The sequence below is a fragment of the Cryptotermes secundus genome, unplaced genomic scaffold (genome assembly GCF_002891405.2).
Source record: "Cryptotermes secundus unplaced genomic scaffold, Csec_1.0 scaffold280, whole genome shotgun sequence".
In the NCBI taxonomy this organism is placed as follows: domain Eukaryota; kingdom Metazoa; phylum Arthropoda; class Insecta; order Blattodea; family Kalotermitidae; genus Cryptotermes; species Cryptotermes secundus.
In genome coordinates this window covers 1793660-1814291 of record NW_019720566.1, presented here as the reverse complement: position 1 = coordinate 1814291, position 20632 = coordinate 1793660, and the positions used below count along the sequence as shown (strand labels likewise).

The following is a 20632-nucleotide window of genomic DNA, read 5'->3' as shown; positions in this document are numbered from 1 at the left end:
AACAGCAGACGCAAGATGTAAGTGGTGGTACTTAATGTTCTATTTTCGCCTGTTAGTTTATCTCTCAGTTTATCTCTCTTGGATGCAAATATTCTCTTCAGCACTTTGCACCTCCTCTTCCCCTTGGTCTCATCTTATAGTAGAACTTTTATAAGATGCATTCTTACAGCTGGTAGATCTGTTTGAGATGGGAGAGTTGGCTGTCGATCTCCACAGGATTAGAGAACATCTAGGGCATACACATTTACGTACCTCGGGATGGATTCGAACGGTCAGTCAGTCAGAGCTCACTGATTAATACAATTGCGAGCCAATTAATACTGTTCACAACCCCACAGTCTCTATTCCTAAGATTCACTATGCGTTTTTCCATTACATTGTCTTCGGGGTTGTCGAAGTGACCGCTTTTCAAGAGATTTTTTTTTTCCAGCAAAATTCTTTACGGATTTCTTGTCTTCTCGTTTGAGATGCATGCCAGGTTCATCGTAGTTTCCTTGATCTGACAAGCACTGAAATACTTTTGCGCTTTCTAAATGATGAAGTTTCTCGGTATATAACAGACTATTGAGCGCGTAAACTGCATTTCTCTCGACTCCAAATATTCTTCTTAGCACTTCGTTCTTAAACATCTGAAGTTTACTTCAGAGCAGGAGACAAAGTCTTAGCCACATAGAACAACTAATGAAGTGTAATTAATGATAGGTTGACACTTGTAGAGGGGCGTCATTCATTGAGTGCATGTGTTAACATATATTCAAACGCAGTTGCAACTTGAAGAACTCTGCATTAACTATGCCGTTCTAAAAACGTATCCAAGCTGCGACGTTGCCAAAATCCGTTTCGTTCTAATCATTAGACATTCTTCAATGTTCGGATCTTAAGCAACGATCTGGTATTATCGAACTGTCCCAGTAGACAGCACGACATATATTGACAGCAGAACAGAGTAACTGCGGTAATAAATTAGTTCACATGAGTTGCGAGCCCTCGTATCAGCTCCTTGCCAAATTCTGGCGCCTATTGTAGCCTGTTGGATCCAGCACCACTGACCGGAAAGGACAGAGCACGCAACTGCTAGCCTTCACAAATTAACTCTATTTTATTAGCTCTGGGACTGTAGTAAACGGATATTTAACACTATTCTTAATTAAGGGTTTCCAAGCTGGTTTCATGAGGACTTTCCGGGAGTTCTGTGGGTATATTTCTTTGATCTCAGATTTCCTATAAAGGAGTTCGCCCTTATATTTACAGATTATGTTACCAGGTAACCTTTGATTGGGTTCCGGTTGTGAACGGGTTTTTTTGACGAGTGTGGAAAGACGTTGCCCTGCTCCAAGTTTCAAATATCTGGTCTTTTCTCTACGTTTTTGCACACCTCACTGACCTTGACTTTCATTTTTGTAGATGAGAGCATATTCTTATATAGGCAAATTTAAATGCTGCGAAGCTAATCACATTGCTGATACGAGAATTATTCTTCCTGTATTTACTTAAATATATAGTGTACCGCATCGAGAAATGTTGATAAGAGTTTTAGATATTAAATCCATAATTTATGTCATATAATATTATTAAAAAAGAAGATCATTTTAAGAAAATCTGTGAAGTTAGTTTGGAGCTTCATGTATAACAGGATTACACTGGATATCAGCAAAATAAAATTATCTCGAAAAAATGTTGGGGCACACTCCAAATACTAATTGTTATCGGAATCCAGAAGTTCTCTTCAAGATAAAACGTGCGATAAGACGAAAGGAGAGACACGACCCATCCATTAATTAAAAATACATTCAGCGGTTGTCGAATTAGACTATGCAGATGGCTGGAGTTTTGCACGAAGGGTTCACTTCATGCTGTTTGTGGAGAGCTCTTATAAAGCGCAAGGAACCTGAGGAGCTTTACGCATTCTCTGGTTTGAGGAGATCGGCGTTCGTGGCAGCGGAATTTTACCCTGGTTTGGCGAGAATAAAACGGCGTGCCTCGTATATATGTCTGTTCTGTCTCTGGATTCTTACACATGGTTTTCCAAGTGAAAATTTGACCAGACTCTGAATCCCATATTTGTTGAAATTCAATTGTGTTTAGCAGGCAGATGAAATAACTCGCATCTACAGTTAGATTCTTGAAGCTAATGATTGGATTTAAAATTGGCAGAAAAATTTTTTTATTGCATCAAGCGCCATTAAAATTTCTATGGCCCAGTAGTTATACATTTGTTAATGTGTGTCGGTTACATTTTTTTGGAAATTACATTTCGTTAAGATACTGAGCTGCCGGTCACGGTAGCCGAGCGGTCTAAGGCATGCACTGTCTTCGCTAGCTCGGAAGCCGGGATCGGGGGTTCGAATCCCACTCAGGGCATGGGTGTTTGTGTGGGTTTTTCTGTGTTTGTCTGCAGGTAGAGGCCTTGCGACGAGCTGATCACCCGCCCAAGGAGTCCTGCCGTATGTGTAAGATCTAGAAAAACCGAAGTGAACGGAGAAGTTCATGGAGGTAGGCCTAGACCCACTGGGGCTGTAGTGCCAAGGAAAAAAAAGATACTGAGCTAGACTATAGAGGCCCATATATTTTCGTGGATTATTTTACGATGCCATTAGCAGCTGGATTATATAACATCGAACAGTAGAATGACAGATGAATGATAAACTGTAACGGATTTGAAAGGAAATGGTCGTGGCCTAACTGAGGTTTTACCCTGGAATTTTCCAGGAAGTACCGAGAAAGACCGTGAAGAACCTCAGTCAGGAACACTGGTGTTACGGTCATGATTCAAACCGAGCACCTCTCGAATACTAGTCAGGAGTATAACCTTGTTCCGTGTTATATATTTGTGTCTCAAACGGCTTAATTACCAGGTGATGATTTATGGATTCGTGGAGCCTCTTGTTCGTAACGTGTGATTGCAGAATCGCTGCGTCACACATCTGCTTCAGGACCAACGGACTTGCTTCCGCCTTGCTCCAATGGGTGTGCTTGGGTTGTAAGCGAAAGGGGAAGTTGGTTCATAACATCTAATCCTTATTGTTTTCATCAGCATCTCATCAACTTCTTAGAGTTTATGAAATGTTCATATTTATTTTTTTTTCTGCAGTTTTGTCTGAAATATTTTAAATTTAATACATATTTGACAAGCTGATTCTACACTGAATGATATGTTTCCTGAAATCTACTCATCGCACGAAAATAAATTACGCGACAAAGTATTTATTTAATTAAATCAAATTGTTTACTGAAATTTGTTTTTGTTTTGGTACTACATTTAGAGCATGGCTTTGTATGGGGCTGCAACTTTGACACTTAGGGCAGTAGATCAGAAACATCTGGAAAGTTTCGAAATGTGGTGTTGGAGAAGGATGGAGAAGATCAGTTGGACCGATTATGTGAGAAATGAAGAAGTGTTATTTAGAGTCAGTGAGCAGAGGAATATCCTACACGAAATAAGAAAGCGGAAGGCTAATTGGATTGGTCATATCTCACGCAGTAACTTTGAAGGAAAGATAGATGGGCGGATAGAGGTGACCAGAAGACGAGGAAGAAGACGTAAGAAGATGCTGGATGACCTTGGGGACAGAAGAGGATATTCTTATTTGAAGGAGAAAGCTCTAGATCGCATTAAGTGGAGGAATTGTTTTGGAAGGGACTGTGGACCTGTCGCCTTGACAGATTACTGATGAATGAATGAATATTTAACGCCATGTGATGTGGACTCTTTGTCACGATTGCATGGCACATTATCGGTTTGTGGATGGAGAAGAAGACCTCCAGATATGGAGGGTAGATGGGAATATATTGAATAACCAGTCGCGGACAGCAGACAAGGGGTGGTCCTTCTACTAGGTGGGTTGGGCATAGGGCTAGCAGCTCCTCGTCATAAAAAAATCAGTCCGTTATGAAATGTTATAGATGTCCGTGAACTTGGACGGATTCTCTGGAATGACTTAAGGTTAGGAAAATGGAGATGAAATTTTACGCTGGTAAATGCAAGTATAATATATAAAATTGTATCATATTATTACAATTACTCGCATTATATTTATAAATAATTATAAATATAGCTAGAATGAATAAGTCAGGGAAGATGAGATTGACAGGGCATATAGCATACATGGAGCGAAGAGGAATGCGTGTAGACTTTTGGGCTGCAAAGGCAGAAGAGAAGAGATCACTAGGACGATCTAGAGGTAGGTGTGAGGATAATATTACGATGGCTCCTAGAGAAATAGGATGGGTGGTATGGACCTGATTAATCTCGCTTAGGATGGAGACCATTGGTGAGCTGTTGTGAACACGTTAATGGACCTTCGGGTTCTATAACATTTTGGGACATTCTTGAGTACCTTAGAGAGTGGAAGAGTTTTAAGGGCTCGCAGAGCCGCCAGACAGTAAAACATGGTCATGAGTCCCGTGGAACTCAAAATCAAGTATCAGTGTGCTGGCGAGGACCAGCAGCAATATAGAAGGCTGTCAGTAGATGAGCGACTGGTGGCTTCTCAAGAACTTGGCTCCATAAATTAATGAGTAGTTATATATTTAACTGTGTAGATAATTATAGAAATGGTGCGGGCCCCCGTTGAATGACAGTGACCAAATAATGTTTTATCCAATTTATCATGTTCCCCGAACATACCGAATTTTATCGAGGTCCACCGAAGAAATTCTACAGTTGAATGGCGCGACAGATGAACGCACAGACATGTACGTATAAGGCGTTCTAGTGAAATACAAGTTTGTCATGAAAGATTGTCCACACAAAAATTTCAAAAACTTTATCGAATTTCATGACATCTTTAAAACACATTAAATTATCATCACTTTGAATAATTTTGCTACTCACCCTCGTGGACCCATTTGACCGAACGCTTCTTCCTATTCACATACATGGACTGGCCCTTGCTTTGCTGGTTGCTGATGTCACTCAGGGATTGGGAGATGCGTCTTGCCAGCTCCACTTGGTCCTCCACTGTCGGGTGCAGGCTGGGCTTGTAGAAACTGGACGAGGCGAACATCTTCCCTGGAGCAGAAAATGCTATTCAGATGCAGGAAAGTGGGCTGGATTATAAGTCAGTGTATTGTGACATGTAGGCGTTTCTAGGAAACGAATTGGCAAACACGTTTCTGCGGAGATCCGATTCTTGGACACAAACAATCGCTGGTTGTTAAACGTGTCTATGGATACGGAAATGGAAGGTATAGCTTTGCGGTGGAAGCAACAAACACTTCCTAGAATACGAGCAAGCAACAAACATTTTCCAAGGACACCGCTGCACTATATAAGCGACCGTTCAGATAAGCATGCATTCGATCCTGTGTGGAGGCGGGGTGGAATACCTGCACCGTAGCCCTGCGATTCGTGGGAGGCGACGATAAAGGGAGATTGGAATCTGAGACAGTAAAATATGGTCACCAGTCCCACGGGACTCGGACCCGAGAATGACTGCGCTGGCGAAGACCAGCAGCAATTGTAAACAACAGACCCGTCCTCTCGTTAGAGAGAGCGCCCCACATCAACAAACCCGCAACTGTCTGACAGTAACAAAAATCTGGTCGTAAGCCCCAGATGGGTGCCTGATTCCAAGAGAGACTGGCCTACTGACCATCGGTAGTAACATAACTTTGACTCAGACTCAGAACGCATTTATTTGCCAGTCATAGTTCAGAGCAGTCGCAGTAGAAGGATAATCAACAGCCAAGTCATTCGTAAATCAGAAGACAGCCGTTAAGTAACTCGGAACCAAGTCACAGTAGAAGGCAGACTAGAAGAGAAGACAGTCATAGTCCAGTCAGAATGGAGTGAGTCGTAGGCAGTCATTTATTGTGAGGCAATTAAGATAGATTGTAAAATAAGGCGTCAATAAATCCAATCAACTAATCCAAAAGCCGTTATTATTAGTCACGGAATCATAAACACGTGACAGTATTTTAAGTTTTGAGCAAATTCACTAGCCTGGATATTAATTTGTAAAACAACTGTAATAAAATATTTATTCTGATTTCTGCATGTAGTCCTACATTTATATGCCGTACCGTTGCACCTTCTGAAATCTAAATATTGAATTCAACTTGAATATAAAAAGGTGGGTTGTGGATTCAGACGATGAAGGAAGTGGGGCATCCTTACCCACAGACGGCGGTAAGGTTGCCAGCCGTACGCGCCATTTATTGTAGGATCCTAATGTGATTTATGGTAATGTATGATCTATGAATACGGGATTGTGCATGAAGATAGATTGTAAGCATTCTTATAAATTATGTATGAAATATTGTATGTTTAGTCAACAAGTACGAATATGGTGACGGTGAGAAAGTTGTAAGAGGATATACATATACACAAAACATGTGTTCAGTTACAGATTTGGCTGTTTCTGTTGATATACGTAAGCCTACACACTGAACTACAACAGAAACCGAGTTATGCTTTTCTTGTTCGTATTGTTCGAAAACTTAGTGTTGAGGAAGATATTTGGATGAATGAGACGTGACTCGAACGGGAGAATGGAAGAAATTACGTAACTATATACTTAATGGCCGGTGGCGCCACATCCCAGAAGACGGCATTCTTCAAAGTCACCGCTGTGAAAACCTGAAATTTTACAAGGAACTTACTATTCCTGGAAGGCGTGGCCTCTCCAGAGTCGGATGCTGGAGTGAACAGCTTCTCCAGGTCGATAGGCTTCTGGTGAAAGAGGCCATCACCGGGCTGGCTGTCATCCTGCGGCAGAAATATGATGTATCAGTAGGACAGCATCGGCGATTCATCAACCTGTTGCGTATTCATACAGTTCAGTCTGTTTTGAAAGGGAGTACTTAGGCGACGTGTTTTTTTTTATGTAGCAGTGCTCGTATGGGTGTATTAAGCAAATATTTGAAACAGCTCTTAGCTATCTCAATTTAATTGCCTAGTAATTCAGGAATGCGAGTTGAGATTACCCCAATAAAGTGACTGGCTTAATCCTACAGAGTGGGCGATTTCAATTCGTTACTTGGTAGGACTATCGCTAACCCGCCTAGTTCCCCGTCAGTAAATCGGCTCAGTTCCATGTAGTGCCGTCCTCTTGTCGCAATAATTATGCACAGTGGCAACTCAAATTTTCGTCTTTAATAATAAGACGGTTCTTCAGTTAACGCATATTATTATAGTGTCTTTTAAGAACACGATGGTCTTACCCATTACGGAAGTTCCTCACCCAATGCCTTTCGAATAACGCGGTACTTTTAGGAATTTCCTCTTCCTGTTAGCCGAGGATTTAGGACGAGGACACACCAAGGAAACTGCGTCGCAATTTCCTCAATTTGTGATGCTCCATTCAGTAACATGTGTTCAACTAAGGCTGATGAAATTTCTTGGAAATTGCGGTTATGTTGCAGTTGCCAGTTTCCTTGATATGCCCTCGCCTTTACTACACTTAGTGAATTGACAAGACTGCGAAGCTACTTTATTCTGTGTTGGGTTGTGTGATTGCTAATTCGTCTTCTCATTTCAATGAATTTTCGGTTTTAAACTGCATGAAGGAACTGAAAGGTGCACTCTGCTGTGGAGTACACAGTGTTTCCAAATGCGACATAGCTATTTTGCTTCTCTCATTCTTCTCGGTTTTCGTTTCTTACAGATACAAATGTTTTCTTATAGAACCAATAAGCAACAGAGATATTGAAAAGTCCTGTCTTTTGGGATATAACGCGTGTAGTCTGTTGAAAGTCAGCCGACGTTTCGGAGGAACATTTCGCCTCCACCTGCATGGCCCAAGAATAAGCCAAGCAAGAAGCAGCATGAAACAGAGTTTGCAACGTTCGTCATACCGTTTCTTGCTTAGTTTATTCTTCGATCCTGAAGATGTAGGCGGCATATTCCTCCGAAATGTTGGTTGGTTTTCACCGAACTGTACGGCTTTGAATCCCAGAAGATGGAACTCTTCATAACCACCACTGGAAGAGCCTCAAATCCTATACAGTAGACATTAACAAAGGTAATTAATAGCATTAACATTACACCGCAAACCGCAGTTGATTTTGTTTCTGAATTTTGTTAGTTTGCAACGAGACGAAAGTATTTCTGATAATTGTTATGGATCTTAACTCGTGAGAAGGTCTCACTATTGTGACTACGATGTGGCTATGGGATATGACGCCATATAGTTTGGTAGAAGTTTACCAAAGTTTCCAGGGAGCTTACTACGAGTATTTCCGTCTTCATCGTCGAAGAAAAGGCCGCTCAAACTAGCAGTTGCTTGCTGCATGCTTGCATGGCTTACTCTTCATTCCTCCAAAATATTAATATACCTCTATGAGGATACACGGCATCACATGCCAGAAGATTTCACTCTTAATTGCAAGCAGTTTGGTTTTGTTTCATACCTTTTGCTGTTAGTGGTTTGGGAGATGAAAGATACGAACAGACAAATAGGTAGACAAGAATTTTCCGTTCCGCATTCGGTTTATATACTAAGTTCAAAGAACGTATAAAATCCAATAAACGGAAATGGCCGACATGTGGGGTCGAGCAGCAGATCCGTTAGCCTGTTCAGCGTCGTTAACATGTTTGTTTGAGGATGTGGTCCCCATGGTGCTGGAAATTTACTGTGCCATTACCCTCTCGTTTTTCCTTCGTCTGTGGCTGCGTTCAAGGCATGATCCTATGTATTTGCAATACGGTATTTACTGGAGGCCATGTTACGTTGAATAATAAATTCTAATAACATGGTTGTGATTTATCTTCGCATTAGGATCCAAATGAATGTAATCTATACGGGACTCTGCTTCTCTCGTCTGCTGAACGTGAAACATATACTTAATGTAAGATAATGAAGTTTTCTGTAGTTTCAAAGCAGCTACGGGAAAATGTCAGGATAATTTTCTTTCCTCCAATGAATCCTGCCCTCTTTAACAAAGTCGCCTGTGTTAATCTGCCCCATATAAGAGGGACGATGGGAGGACGAACACGAGCCTGCACGGTTTACGAATTTAATTATTGACAATACAAAAAAAATTTTTAATTAGCATCAAGAAATTTTATATAATTTTTTTAAAACTTTACATTCCCAGGAAACTGCTGTGTTTGTGAAATGTTCTATTTTGTGTACTATGTATTGTAACATATAAGTGTACGTACTTTACGTCTAAACAACTTATGTGATGGTGGTTTCCTATTTGTAGTGATGTTTGCCCTCTGAAGATGGGCCACAGAGACCGAAACATGTAAGGGTGTTAAGTTTTCATGTAGTAAAAAACTTACAGGTCACATTGGACGGAGTGATTTATATTTGTGTTAATCACATTTTCCAAATCCGTAATATCTCAAAATCATATTTAATTATATCGCTTCACGAGGTAGGGTTTAGCGAAGATTTGTTTCCTTCAATATATCAAAATCTCGCTTAACTATGAGTATACTAATAGTCCTCATAAGATTTAGCGGAGTTTGTTGTAATATTCAAAACCCTACGTAACTATGCAGCTAGCTCCTGTAAGGTGTAACGGAGATTTGCTGTTTTAATATCTCAGAATCCCATTTAACTATACAGCTAGTCCTGGTAACTTTTAACGGAGATTTATTTTTTCAAGATATCATAATCCAACTTAATTCTGTGGCTAGTCCTGAGAAGGTTTAAAGTAGAGTCATCTGCCGTTAGCACTCTCTCTCATTCATTCTTGGAGCTGAGCCCTTCTTGAAAAGCCGCCAATTGTGCAGCTACTTAAGAATTTCCCACCATTTTATGGAACCCGAATGTTCATTACCGTGTTCAAAAGAGCCCTACACTGGTCCCTGTACTGAGACAAATCAATCCAATCCTATCTCTCTAAGATCCATTTTAATATTGTTCACTAACGTACGCCTTGGTCTTCCCAGTGGTCTCTTTCCTTCTGGCTTTCCCACTAATATCCTCTATGCATCCCTCTTCTCCCCCATTCATGCTACATGCTCTGCCTACCTCATCCTCCTTGACTTGATCATTCTAATTATACTTGGAGAAGAGTACAAGTTATGGAGCTCCTCATTATGCAGTTTTCTCCAACCTCCTATCACTTCATCTCTCTTCTGTCCAAATATTCACCTCAACACCCTGTTCTCAAACACCCTCAGTCTCTGTTCATCCCTTCATGTCAGAGATCAAGTTTCACACCCATACAGAACCACAGGCAAAATTATAGTTTTGTATATTCTAATTTTTATGTTGGCAACAATGATATATTGACAAACCTATGCACTGAACTCATTTGTTGTTTTAGTGTCTGGAAGTCTAACTTAAGTATATCACTAGACCTAATCGAGTTCAACGGAGAGACCTCTGCCGTTACCAACACTAATATAATGAGTGCTGAAATCGTTTGTTGTTTTAATGACTCGACATGCTACTTAAGCATACTGCTTGCCCTGGTAAGGTTTACTGCCGTTTGCTGTGTTATGTATTGACGAACCTGCGTATCGAACTCGTAAGTCGATTGAACCTCGTCGAACTCGGACCACACCACGATGACTGGAGGGTGTATCCTCACGTCCTTCATGGTAGCACCGCAGAGTCGCGTCGTCTGAACTCCACGAATACGGACGGCTTTCTGATGCAATATCGCCGTTCTATTTATTTGTCGATCTGAACCGCCTCGTACATACTGCATTTCACAACATATCATATAATAAGCGCCATTTCCGCTTCTGTATCTCAGTAAGATTTAACTTGAAAGTCTTGCTTTAACCGTTATTTCCTTGTAATCTCTTCTTTTGTTCCTAGACATGTGTATCCCGTTGTTAATTACGATAATGAAGCAGCGAAGGGACAGAAAGCGACAGTTCAGTAATAGATTTTCTGATGATGTACCTACCATCTAAAGTCGACCCGTAAGGTCAGAGCATGTAGTTGGTTTTAATAAATACTAATTACATTTGAACTTGTGCCGATAACTAATTAAAGTAAAATTAAGGTAATTTTACTTATTTTCTAGTCCAGAAAATAGATCGTTGTGCATAGAGTAGGCGTTTGTTACGGACTGTCCAGGTGTTCAGCCACTGTACGAGCAGACACTGAACCACGTGGGCAGGAGATAGTTTCTCTTTGCCAGAAATAGTTGTTCAAGATGTTGTGAATATGTCACGGTCCAAATGCTTGGAAACTACAGGGTAGGAATTAAGGTTTGCTTCACTGTGAAATTAAAAGCTGAATATCTTACGAAATGCTTGCTCATGCTTGCTCTCGTGTAGCTTAAGAATTTTCTAATGAATGCTGAGGTAGTCACATACATTCTTATACTTCAGCGTTAGATAGAGATGGTTAGCTTCACGATTCCTCCACCTTTACCCCCTGTACCCTCGCCTACCTTTACACATTGGGTAGGAGAGTTGGCGAGTTGCATAGTCGTTTTAAAAACTGATGAAGAGACAAATCAGCAAAACCTTTTTAGAGAATCGAACCCCTGCCGATACAGGAACTTTGAGTCGTTTAGAAGATGTGAAGCCGTGTAGTCTGGTAGAAGTTTACTGATATTTTGAAGGAAACGTCAATAAAATTATACCATGCTTCACGGTGTCACATCCAGATGAGAGTACTTTTCCTAAACAGCCGTGAGAACCTAACTCTCACGGCATTCGTTTAAACGTCAGGAAATTCTCTCTCCCCTCTCTCTGTCTCTCCTGTAGCCCCCACTTTGGAGCGGAACATTTTGTTTCACTTCAGTTTCTTAATCTTATGGACAGTCGATAGGACCCCTTGGACGGGGGATCAGTCCGTCGCAAGGCCGCTACCTACACAAACAGAATAAACGGACACAAACATCCATATCTTTGAGTGGTATTCGAACCTACGATCCCAGCCTTCGACTGGGTGAAGACAGTTCATGCCTTAGACCTCGCTGCCACTGCGATCTGTTCTATTAAATTAGCCTGTTCTGCGAAATCATTTGCTGTCACGAAGTTAACATGGCAATTGTTCTTACCTCATGACTGATAACTTTCAAGACAAGTGAGGCAAGGATACATCATGATATTTTTGCAACAGGTTGGGGTGCATTAACAGCTAAGCGCACGAGTTCTGTATCAGTCACAACCGAATTATTCTATCAAGATGTATGGTCTTTAAGATATTAAGTCTCCGAGTTGATTGTAGCGTGTATCATTGTACGATGAACTAAATTTTCCAACTGATAGACTATCGACATTCACTACACAACAAACAAACAAAAAAACAAACTCCGTGGCCTGTAGTCTGCAAGCGAACTATACTGACCGAGCGACAGCCTTTTATCGTCGAAGTTAGTGCCAACTTAGCGGTAAGAGGGTGTCGTGTGGTCAGCGCAAAAGATCTCCACGGCCGTTAATCTCGGTTTTCTATTTCCTTGAAATACCTCCCTAATTATCCTCACGAGGCTGGGTGGACCCCGTTCCAGACCCACTATTCCTGGTAGCGCCTGGAATCAAACCCGGGACCTGTGGCCCTGTAGCCAGCAACTCTGACCACTGGACTACAGAGGCGGTTCGATAATCACCACATTTTAACAAAATTCCTGCAACATAACCGAAGAATTGAATATTTAAATAATGTAGCAAGTAGGCATGTAACTTGTATCACTGATTAACATTTTTTCCAGTGACAAAGTAAAGTAGGATGAGGCTGGCGGCGCTTGTCACATGTATGAGAGATATGAGAAATGCTCACAACATTCACGGAAGAGACTGCTTGCAAGTCATAGATGTAGGTAAGAGCATAATTTAGAAAGTGGACATTAAAGAAATAAGTTGTAAGTTTGTGGACTAGGTTCATCTGAGTCAGACGAGGGTCCATTGGTGGGCTCCTATAGACGCATGTCAAGTACTTTGCGGGTTCATAGATGCGACATGTTTCCTGACTAGCTGAGCGACTATTAGAAGCACTCTGTTACACTGAGCCAATTCAGTAATTAGCATAAATATTAAACCAAGAGCAATGAGAAAATTAAGGCTTTGTAAAGTTCTGAGTGGTCAGCGTTCCTGACTACAGATCCAGAGGTCCGGGTTCGATTCCCGGCGCTATCAGATTTTTTTCTGAGAAGTAGTGGGTCTGGAACGGGGTCCACTCAGCCTCGTGATGATAATTGAGGAGCTATTTCAAGGAAATAGCGGCTCCGGTCTAGAAAACCGACATTAATGGCCGTCGGGATTCGTTGAGCTGACCACGCGACACCGTCTATCCGCAAAAGTTGGCACCAACTTCGCCGACAAGCGGCGGTTGCTCGGTCGGTATAGTTCGCTTGCGGACTAATTGATTTGAGGCGTGCTGACTCAGGTTATGTGCTGATTGATTATTCGGCTACTTGCTTCTCGGTTCTTCCGAGAAAGTGCCATAATGTTTCCCAGTATAGCAATCAACCGTTTCGTCCACTACCCTCACTTGTTCCTTCTCAATGTATCTACGTTATACAGACTGTCAATAGACGCTTCATAACCTCAGAAGTAAATAACGGTCTTTAAATGTCCAGGAAGTACGGGTAACTAACCAGTTCTTAACCAGTTCCAACATCTTCGCAATTTCCCAGTTATAAATCTTTGTACAGTGATAAGATTTTAATATATCCCCTGCATTAAGTTAAATAACCCTGCATCTCTCTCACATTATACGTTTATAAATTTTGTTTGGGTCTCACAAAAAAGCTACCGTTTACATAAGTTATAATATTATATTCTAGCAACTTGTTGCATTGAGGAACACAAAACAACACTAGATACAACTAAGCGAGCGGCACGCCTAATAGGACACGAAAACAGCCGCAATATATACAAGGTACAAAATCATCCTACAACATCAGAATTAAAAAATTAATAATAACAACGACGTGCCTTAATGAATGAATGCATGAATGCATGAGGGGTAGGCCTTCTCGGCCTTTGCACCGCGACCTACAGTGGTATATTGTGCCTTGCCTTAATGAATACAATTTGAGCAAGTGCACAGTGCAGTAGACTCCTTTATAAGATGCGTTGCCTGAAGATGGCCCTATGTGGCTGAAACATGTAGCATAAACACCAAATGTGCATATATTTTAATAATTTTAATGACGTTTTAAATATTTAACGAACATTTAGTGAATTAATGTTGTTGCATTACAGACAGTAAGCGAGACTATAAGGAGATAGTTATGTTTCCTCGGCTGTACGAACATAATTTTGCAATGTTTTAAAACGAGTTTGCAGTTTATTTTCTACAGCTTCAGAACTAGTCTTATTAATCTCGATAGCCAGGTTAATAAGCTTTCTCAATACTAAAAACCTCAATCATTAAGTGGGCCTTTCACGTTTGATAAATCTGATGAACCACTCCGTGATATGTCATTGATTTCACAAATATCTATTCTGTTTGCACGCAGTGAACCATCAAGTTGACTGCAACTGGGATGGAGCTGCTCCTGTCCCAGTGCCAAGATTGAATGGGTAACGTTGTCTGGCTTTTTGGCACGGGTGGGTGTCGGCATCATATTCATGTATTTGTAAACATAAACGTGACGTCACCTCAGCCTTTAACTAAACCGCTAAGCACTATTGAAAATCGACGCTTCTGGTTCACTTGCCATTTTTGCTGGAACACAAATGAGAACGAGCCCCATGTGATCATTCTCGGTGCTGTGTGCGCTACGGATGTGCCTCACTTATTCAAAACTTGAGTTTCGTTTCCTTTCCGTACAAATCGCAGTATTACTTTCCATCGCATTTTTCGAAATGTTTTACGCTACCTTGTGGTATTTTGGGGGGGGGGTATCGCAGTCTGTATAGCTACTGCCTACGGGCTGGACGACCAAGGGGTCCGAGTCCGAGTAGGGTCAGAATTTTCTCTTCTCCATATCGTCCAGACCGGCTCTGGAGCCCACCCAACCCCATATCCAATGGGTACCGGGGGATTTTTCCCCAGGGGTAAAGCGGCCGGGGCGTGAAGCTGACCGCTCGCCTCCAGCTAGTGCCGAGGTCAAGAAAATGTGGATCTATGCATCCACTCCCCCATATGCCTTCCTGGCATAGTGCTTAATCAGTTAAGCACAGGGACAAATTTACCTTTATTTTTACCTTTGGTATTTTTCTGCTCGCCATCTCTATGTTTAGAACGGCCTAGGGACCCACAACAGCCTACTTGGTCATTTCTGTCTCTGTTGAGGTATCTCATGATTTATCCAGGAGTGTCTGTCGCTTTTACGTCCAACATTAAGCCTGCTCCGGATTCTCTAAACTGTCAGCATTTTCGACTCCACCGAACGAAATATGCCCACGATCTAAAGGAAGGAAAGGGGCGCTAAAAACTACAGAAGGGCATGCAAAGACAGGAATACCCGCCAGTTCGCCCTATAAGAGGGAACTGATCATTTTCGTTAATCGAAACACACCTAAATATAAATTTATGCTGTTCAGTAAGAATGCAGTGTAACAGACAAAGCGAATCGGTGAGAGACAGTGGGAGGAAATAAGAAAGCTGTAATGACAGAAGAGATCCACTCGGAAACATCTGGAGAGGACCGTACTGATGCAGGATATGTTTTCTGCAATGACATGTTTTCTAGTTTCAGATCGGGAGAAGGCTTTTTTAATTGCATGAAGTGTTATGGATGGATTCACGACACATATACAAGGATTGGTGAATAAGGTGGTGACGAAGAGGAATAGGTTTGTTGATTTTTGTTCATGAGACTGGACAAAATCCAAAAACACTTCATTTAAACGTTATACTGTAAGCAATTCAGAATATATTTAGAACAAAATGTTTCTTTGGTTTATATTATATTTTCTCGTATTTTAATTTTGATGCTAGTATAATATTGTGCCCTGCTGTAACGGACTGGGCAATTAAGACAGAGTGTTCCACGTGATTTATAGAAGAACTGTGTTTTATTGGGCTGCTCAAAGTAAACTGCTTAGTAAAACCCCTAACTGTCTAATTAAAAGACAGTTTTACTCTGTGGTCTAGTGGTCAGAGTTCCTGGCTACAGATCCAGAGGTCCCTGTTTCGATTCTCGGCGCTACCAGGTTTTCTGAGAAGTAGTGGGTCTGGAACTGGTCTACTTAGCCTCGTGAGGATAATTGAGGAGCTACTTGAATGGAAAAGTAGTGGCTCCTGTCTACAAAACCGAAATTAACGGCCGTGGGAATCCGTTGTGCTGAACACGCGAAACTTTCTATCCGCAAAAGTTGGCACTAACTTCGCCGACAACGTTGGTCGCTCGGTCGGTTAGTTCGCTTACGGACTAAACGCCACGGAGTTTGTTTCTTTCTTTACCTTCGATATTGTATGACTTGTGATTAATTTTCCGCCAAGTACTTTGTTTATCCCTCAGTCATCCTCTCGCTGTATTCAGCTGTAAGTAACTTCTGCAGTCGATGCAACGTCATTACGTAACCTGATAAGCAAATAAGCAATTTATACATCTACTTTCAGGAATTCTTTGCTTTGGGCTAAAGTGAAGCTAATCATCTAACCCACTTAAAGCTAAAAAAAGGTAAAGCTATCCCTGTAACAGGCCGTGGAGGCCCATATAGTTATGAGAGGTCGAGGCTTCCACATTTTCTAGGCAATCGGCTCACAGATGGCGGTGAGTTTGTCAGCCTTACGCGCCGACCGCCCTTTACCCCCCAGGAAGATTCCTGGTACTGATTTCTGTTAAAGACTGAGTCGACCCCAGGGCCATAGTGTGACTGGAAGCATTAGGTTAATTGAAAAATCCTATCACCTAATCGGGAATCGAACCCGCGACCTTGCGGCTTGTAGCATAGTGCCTCTACCAACTACGCGATCGCCACCTACTTATGTTAATGCACGAGTATTATTTCCACCTTCATGCCTGCATGCCTTCATGGCCAGGATAACTACCTGTATCTTCTCTACGTATGAGCTCAGAGGGATTTCAATTAATAAGGAAATCGCCGCGAGGCCATCTGGGGGTTTCTATTGCGAGGGTTGTTAGCCTCAGCGAGGAAGAAAACCTCTATACCAGCTGCCAAAGCAAAACAAGATGCTTGCCAAGATCGTGGCTACGACCATTAATTCCTGCTGATTGTCACAAGTTAATGGCAAGGTATCCGATTTAGACCTCTGTACACGTTAACACCTGAATCAACGCCGATATGTGTCAGTAGCCTTCATTAACAGGCTTGGCAATCTAAGCTCTCGGAATTTCAGCTCCCTGTATTCACTTCTCTCAAATCTGAATAGACTCACCCACTTTATAATTCATCTTATTCTGACGTTTTCTTAGACAAGTACACAAATTTCGAAAGTCACTGTTTGGCGTTCTTCCTTCTAGGTACATGAAGTGAAAGCATAATGGAGAGATCAAGCCTGCATGTTATAAATACCAAGTGACTAACGGGATTAGCCTTTCCAACCCTGAAAATTTTAAAATTTAAAACTTCGGTTCATATTTCGCGGATAGTTTACTGTGCCTACATTACAAAAGCCATTTGGTTGATGTTATGGAGAAATAACTGATGCTTATTCTGAGTTTCATATGAAACACAAATATTCTCTGCAAGCAAAGTATAGAGTTTTTTAAATGAAAGAGCACGTTGTACAGATAATAACCACTGTGGTATAAAGCAACACTTCCCCAGACTGTTTTCATTTTAAGCTCCCTTGATGTGAATGAGTATATCTGGGTCCTTCCAACATATAAATATTGTAATGGATTTGCTCAAAGCGTTTCCAGGCAACGGCTCGGTAAACACGTTCCAACGCGCAACAATGGAAACTGCGTCTAAATGGACGAATGTTATAGCTCGTTGCTAGGCAGCAGTCAGCAAGCCAATGAACTAGGTGGGTAGCAATCATGTGACTTGTGTTTTCTGCGTGGTCCGTGCGGAGCCTGTATATCGATGATCTATTGTAGCTTTGATCAGTTCAGCTGAGAGTTCAGATCTGTACGTGCGGCTGTGAAGAGAAGACTTTATGTGTATTATCTTGAGTATGTAATTCAGTGAAAACAGTCTCAAGGCTTAACCATAGTTCATATCTGTTACCTAGCAACGACTAGTGCAAGCAGATATAGAAGACTTTATTTATTTTTTATAATTGATGTAAACTTGAGAGTGTAATAACTGATTGTAGTTACGACTTGTGAATATCCAGTAAATCAAATCGCCAATCCAGCCCTCCTCTATAGTTTCTCCTACACATGGCAATATTATTTAAAATCTCGGGTCTGAGGTTTTGCTTTACGTTCCAGAAGATTGCGCTCTATTTAGAGAGTCAATTAACAATTCCAAGAAATAATAACCGATTATCTTAGTGGTATGTGTGAAGTACGTATCCTATTGAAATGGGTGTTCATAATTTGATTTTCCGTTTTAGAATTAAAAGTAATGCAGAAAGTTGTTATTCTTCCATTTTTCATTAAATGGGCGGAACATATACACGGATGAGAGAGACGAGAAATGAATATAAAATTTTAGTTGGAAAATCTGAAGGCCGGAGACACTTCATAGGCCTAGGGAGAGATGGAATTATAGTATTACATCTGTAAGAAAACAGATTGTAAAGGTGTGGACTGGATTCACCTGGTTCAGTATGGTGTCTCATGTCGGGACACCTTCATATTCCAATAACGAGTGGGAATTTTTATTACACGTTCAGCAACTGTTAGCTTTTCAAAATGGACCCTGCGTCATATAGTAATTATTAGTTCGTCATCACTATCATGATTGTTGTTTACGTTAATATTATTATTTAATGTAATTTACTCTAATGATGGAAGACGGCTGTCTGTCCTGAACGCAAGAGGACCTCGCTCTGGTCATGGGACGAGAGGCGCGTAGTGGCCGAGAAGCTATTTTCTGCTACAGCGCGGAGCGTGACCCGGGGGTGGCCACCGCATTCAGCCATCCGGAACAAGCCGTTTCACAGCCAACATGCTGATATTCTTAGGCACGCTTGCTGCATGCGCGAGTGTCTGTTAACGTCAGTGCACACATGCAATAACTTCACTCCGTATCGGCGGTTTTCAGTGCAATTTATAAACAGTCCTCTTAAAATCTGTCGATAAAACTGAATTTTGGTCACTATTGCATCGCCAATTTATAGGTGCATCTTAAAAATGTATGTGAATAAATACTGAAACAAAATAAACATTTCAGACGAAATTTGTAGCTATCAGCGACACAGTTATATCATGTTATTTACATTTGCCTTATATTATACGTAATTATATTATACGTAATATTATACGTCAGTTAATTTATCCTTGCTGAAAAATTACACATCAAAATATGTCACCATAAATTAGTTATCAGTGGTAGCTGAAACCAGTTTCCGGCTAAATTTGTAAGCATCAGTGAAGTAATTACTTTATGTCCCCTCTCTCCCTCTTTGTCTATCTATCTATCTATCTATCTATCTATGTCTGTCTGTCTTTCCGTCCATACATCCATTCAATCCGTCCATCCATCCAGTCAATCCGTCCGTCCATCCGTCCATCCATTCAATCCGTCCGTCCGTCCATCCATCAATTCAATCCGTCCGTCCGTCCATCCATTTATTCAATCCGTCCGTCCATCCATCCATTCAATCCATCCGTCCGTCCGTCCATCCATCCATTCCGTCCGTCCGTCTATCCATCCATTCCATCCATCCGTCCATCCATTCAATCCATCCGTCCGTCCATCCATCCATTCCGTCCGTCCATCCATCCATCTATTCCATCCATCCATCCATTCAATCCATCCGTCCGTCCATCCATCCATCCATCCATCCGTCCGTCCGTCCGTCCATCCATTCCATCCGTCCATCCATCCATTCAATCCATCCGTCCGTCCATCCATCCATCCATCCATCCGTCCGTCCGTCCGTCCATCCATTCCATCCGTCCATCCATCCATTCAATCCATCCGTCCGTCCATCCATCCATCCATTCCGTCCGTCCATCCATCCGTCCGTCCATCCATCCATCCATCCGTCCGTCCGTCCGTCCATCCATCCATTCCATCCGTCCATCCATCCATCCATTCCATCCGTCCGTCCGTCCATCCATCCATTCAATCCATCCGTCCGTCCATCCATCCATCCATCCATTCCATCCGTCCGTCCATCCCTGCATACATCTGTCGATCAATGAATCAGTTTGAGATTGGAGATTCTCACGGCCGTGACTGTAAGGGGATGTGACATATGGTCTCATTGATCATCACCGGCCATGCGGTAGAACCTGCCGCATCATCCTCTAAAACATCGGCAATGATCAACCAGAATGCACCGCGTCATATCTTAGAATGAAATCGTTTTGTATGTCTGTTTATCTCTCTCTGATTATGTTCTTATGTGAAGCAGCAAGTGCCAGGACCCCCCCCCTTCCGGGCCTACTTGCTGATACGACTCTTGTTACTCGAGTCAGTGTGAACGTCTGTGGTGGCGAAGTCAGGAAACTGAACTGTATAGTCCATTGCTGTAGGGCATAATATTTGAACCAAGTTACCAGTCTTCCTGAAACTTCAGTATATCCCCTTGGATGTGATTACCGTATAGTTTGATAGGTAGGTACCACGTTTCGGAGGAATCATCTTCAACACTGAGATGAAGGCAGCGGGTTTCTCTGAAACATTAGTGCCTAACCGCCTGTCATTTCAGGAGACAGTAAACTTTACAGACATTGTCGTGAGAAGTTAAATCTTCATGAGATTCTGTTGAAAGTCACTCCGATGCCATTT

At 41.7% G+C, this 20632-nt stretch overlaps 1 protein-coding gene across 5 annotated transcripts in view; it reads right to left on the bottom strand.

Annotated features, from left to right (window-relative positions):
* LOC111868781 (probable GPI-anchored adhesin-like protein PGA55) overlaps positions 1-20632 on the bottom strand; it is a 122325-nt gene that overhangs the window by 32488 nt on the left and 69205 nt on the right. For all 5 annotated transcript variants that reach the window (XM_023859767.2, XM_023859775.2, XM_023859750.2 and 2 more), the window contains 2 exons: positions 6604-6709; positions 4835-5011 (listed from right to left, as the gene is read on the bottom strand). In XM_023859767.2, coding sequence (XP_023715535.1) covers positions 4835-5011; positions 6604-6709 — 283 coding nt within the window. The remainder of the gene's footprint in view (positions 1-4834; positions 5012-6603; positions 6710-20632) is intronic.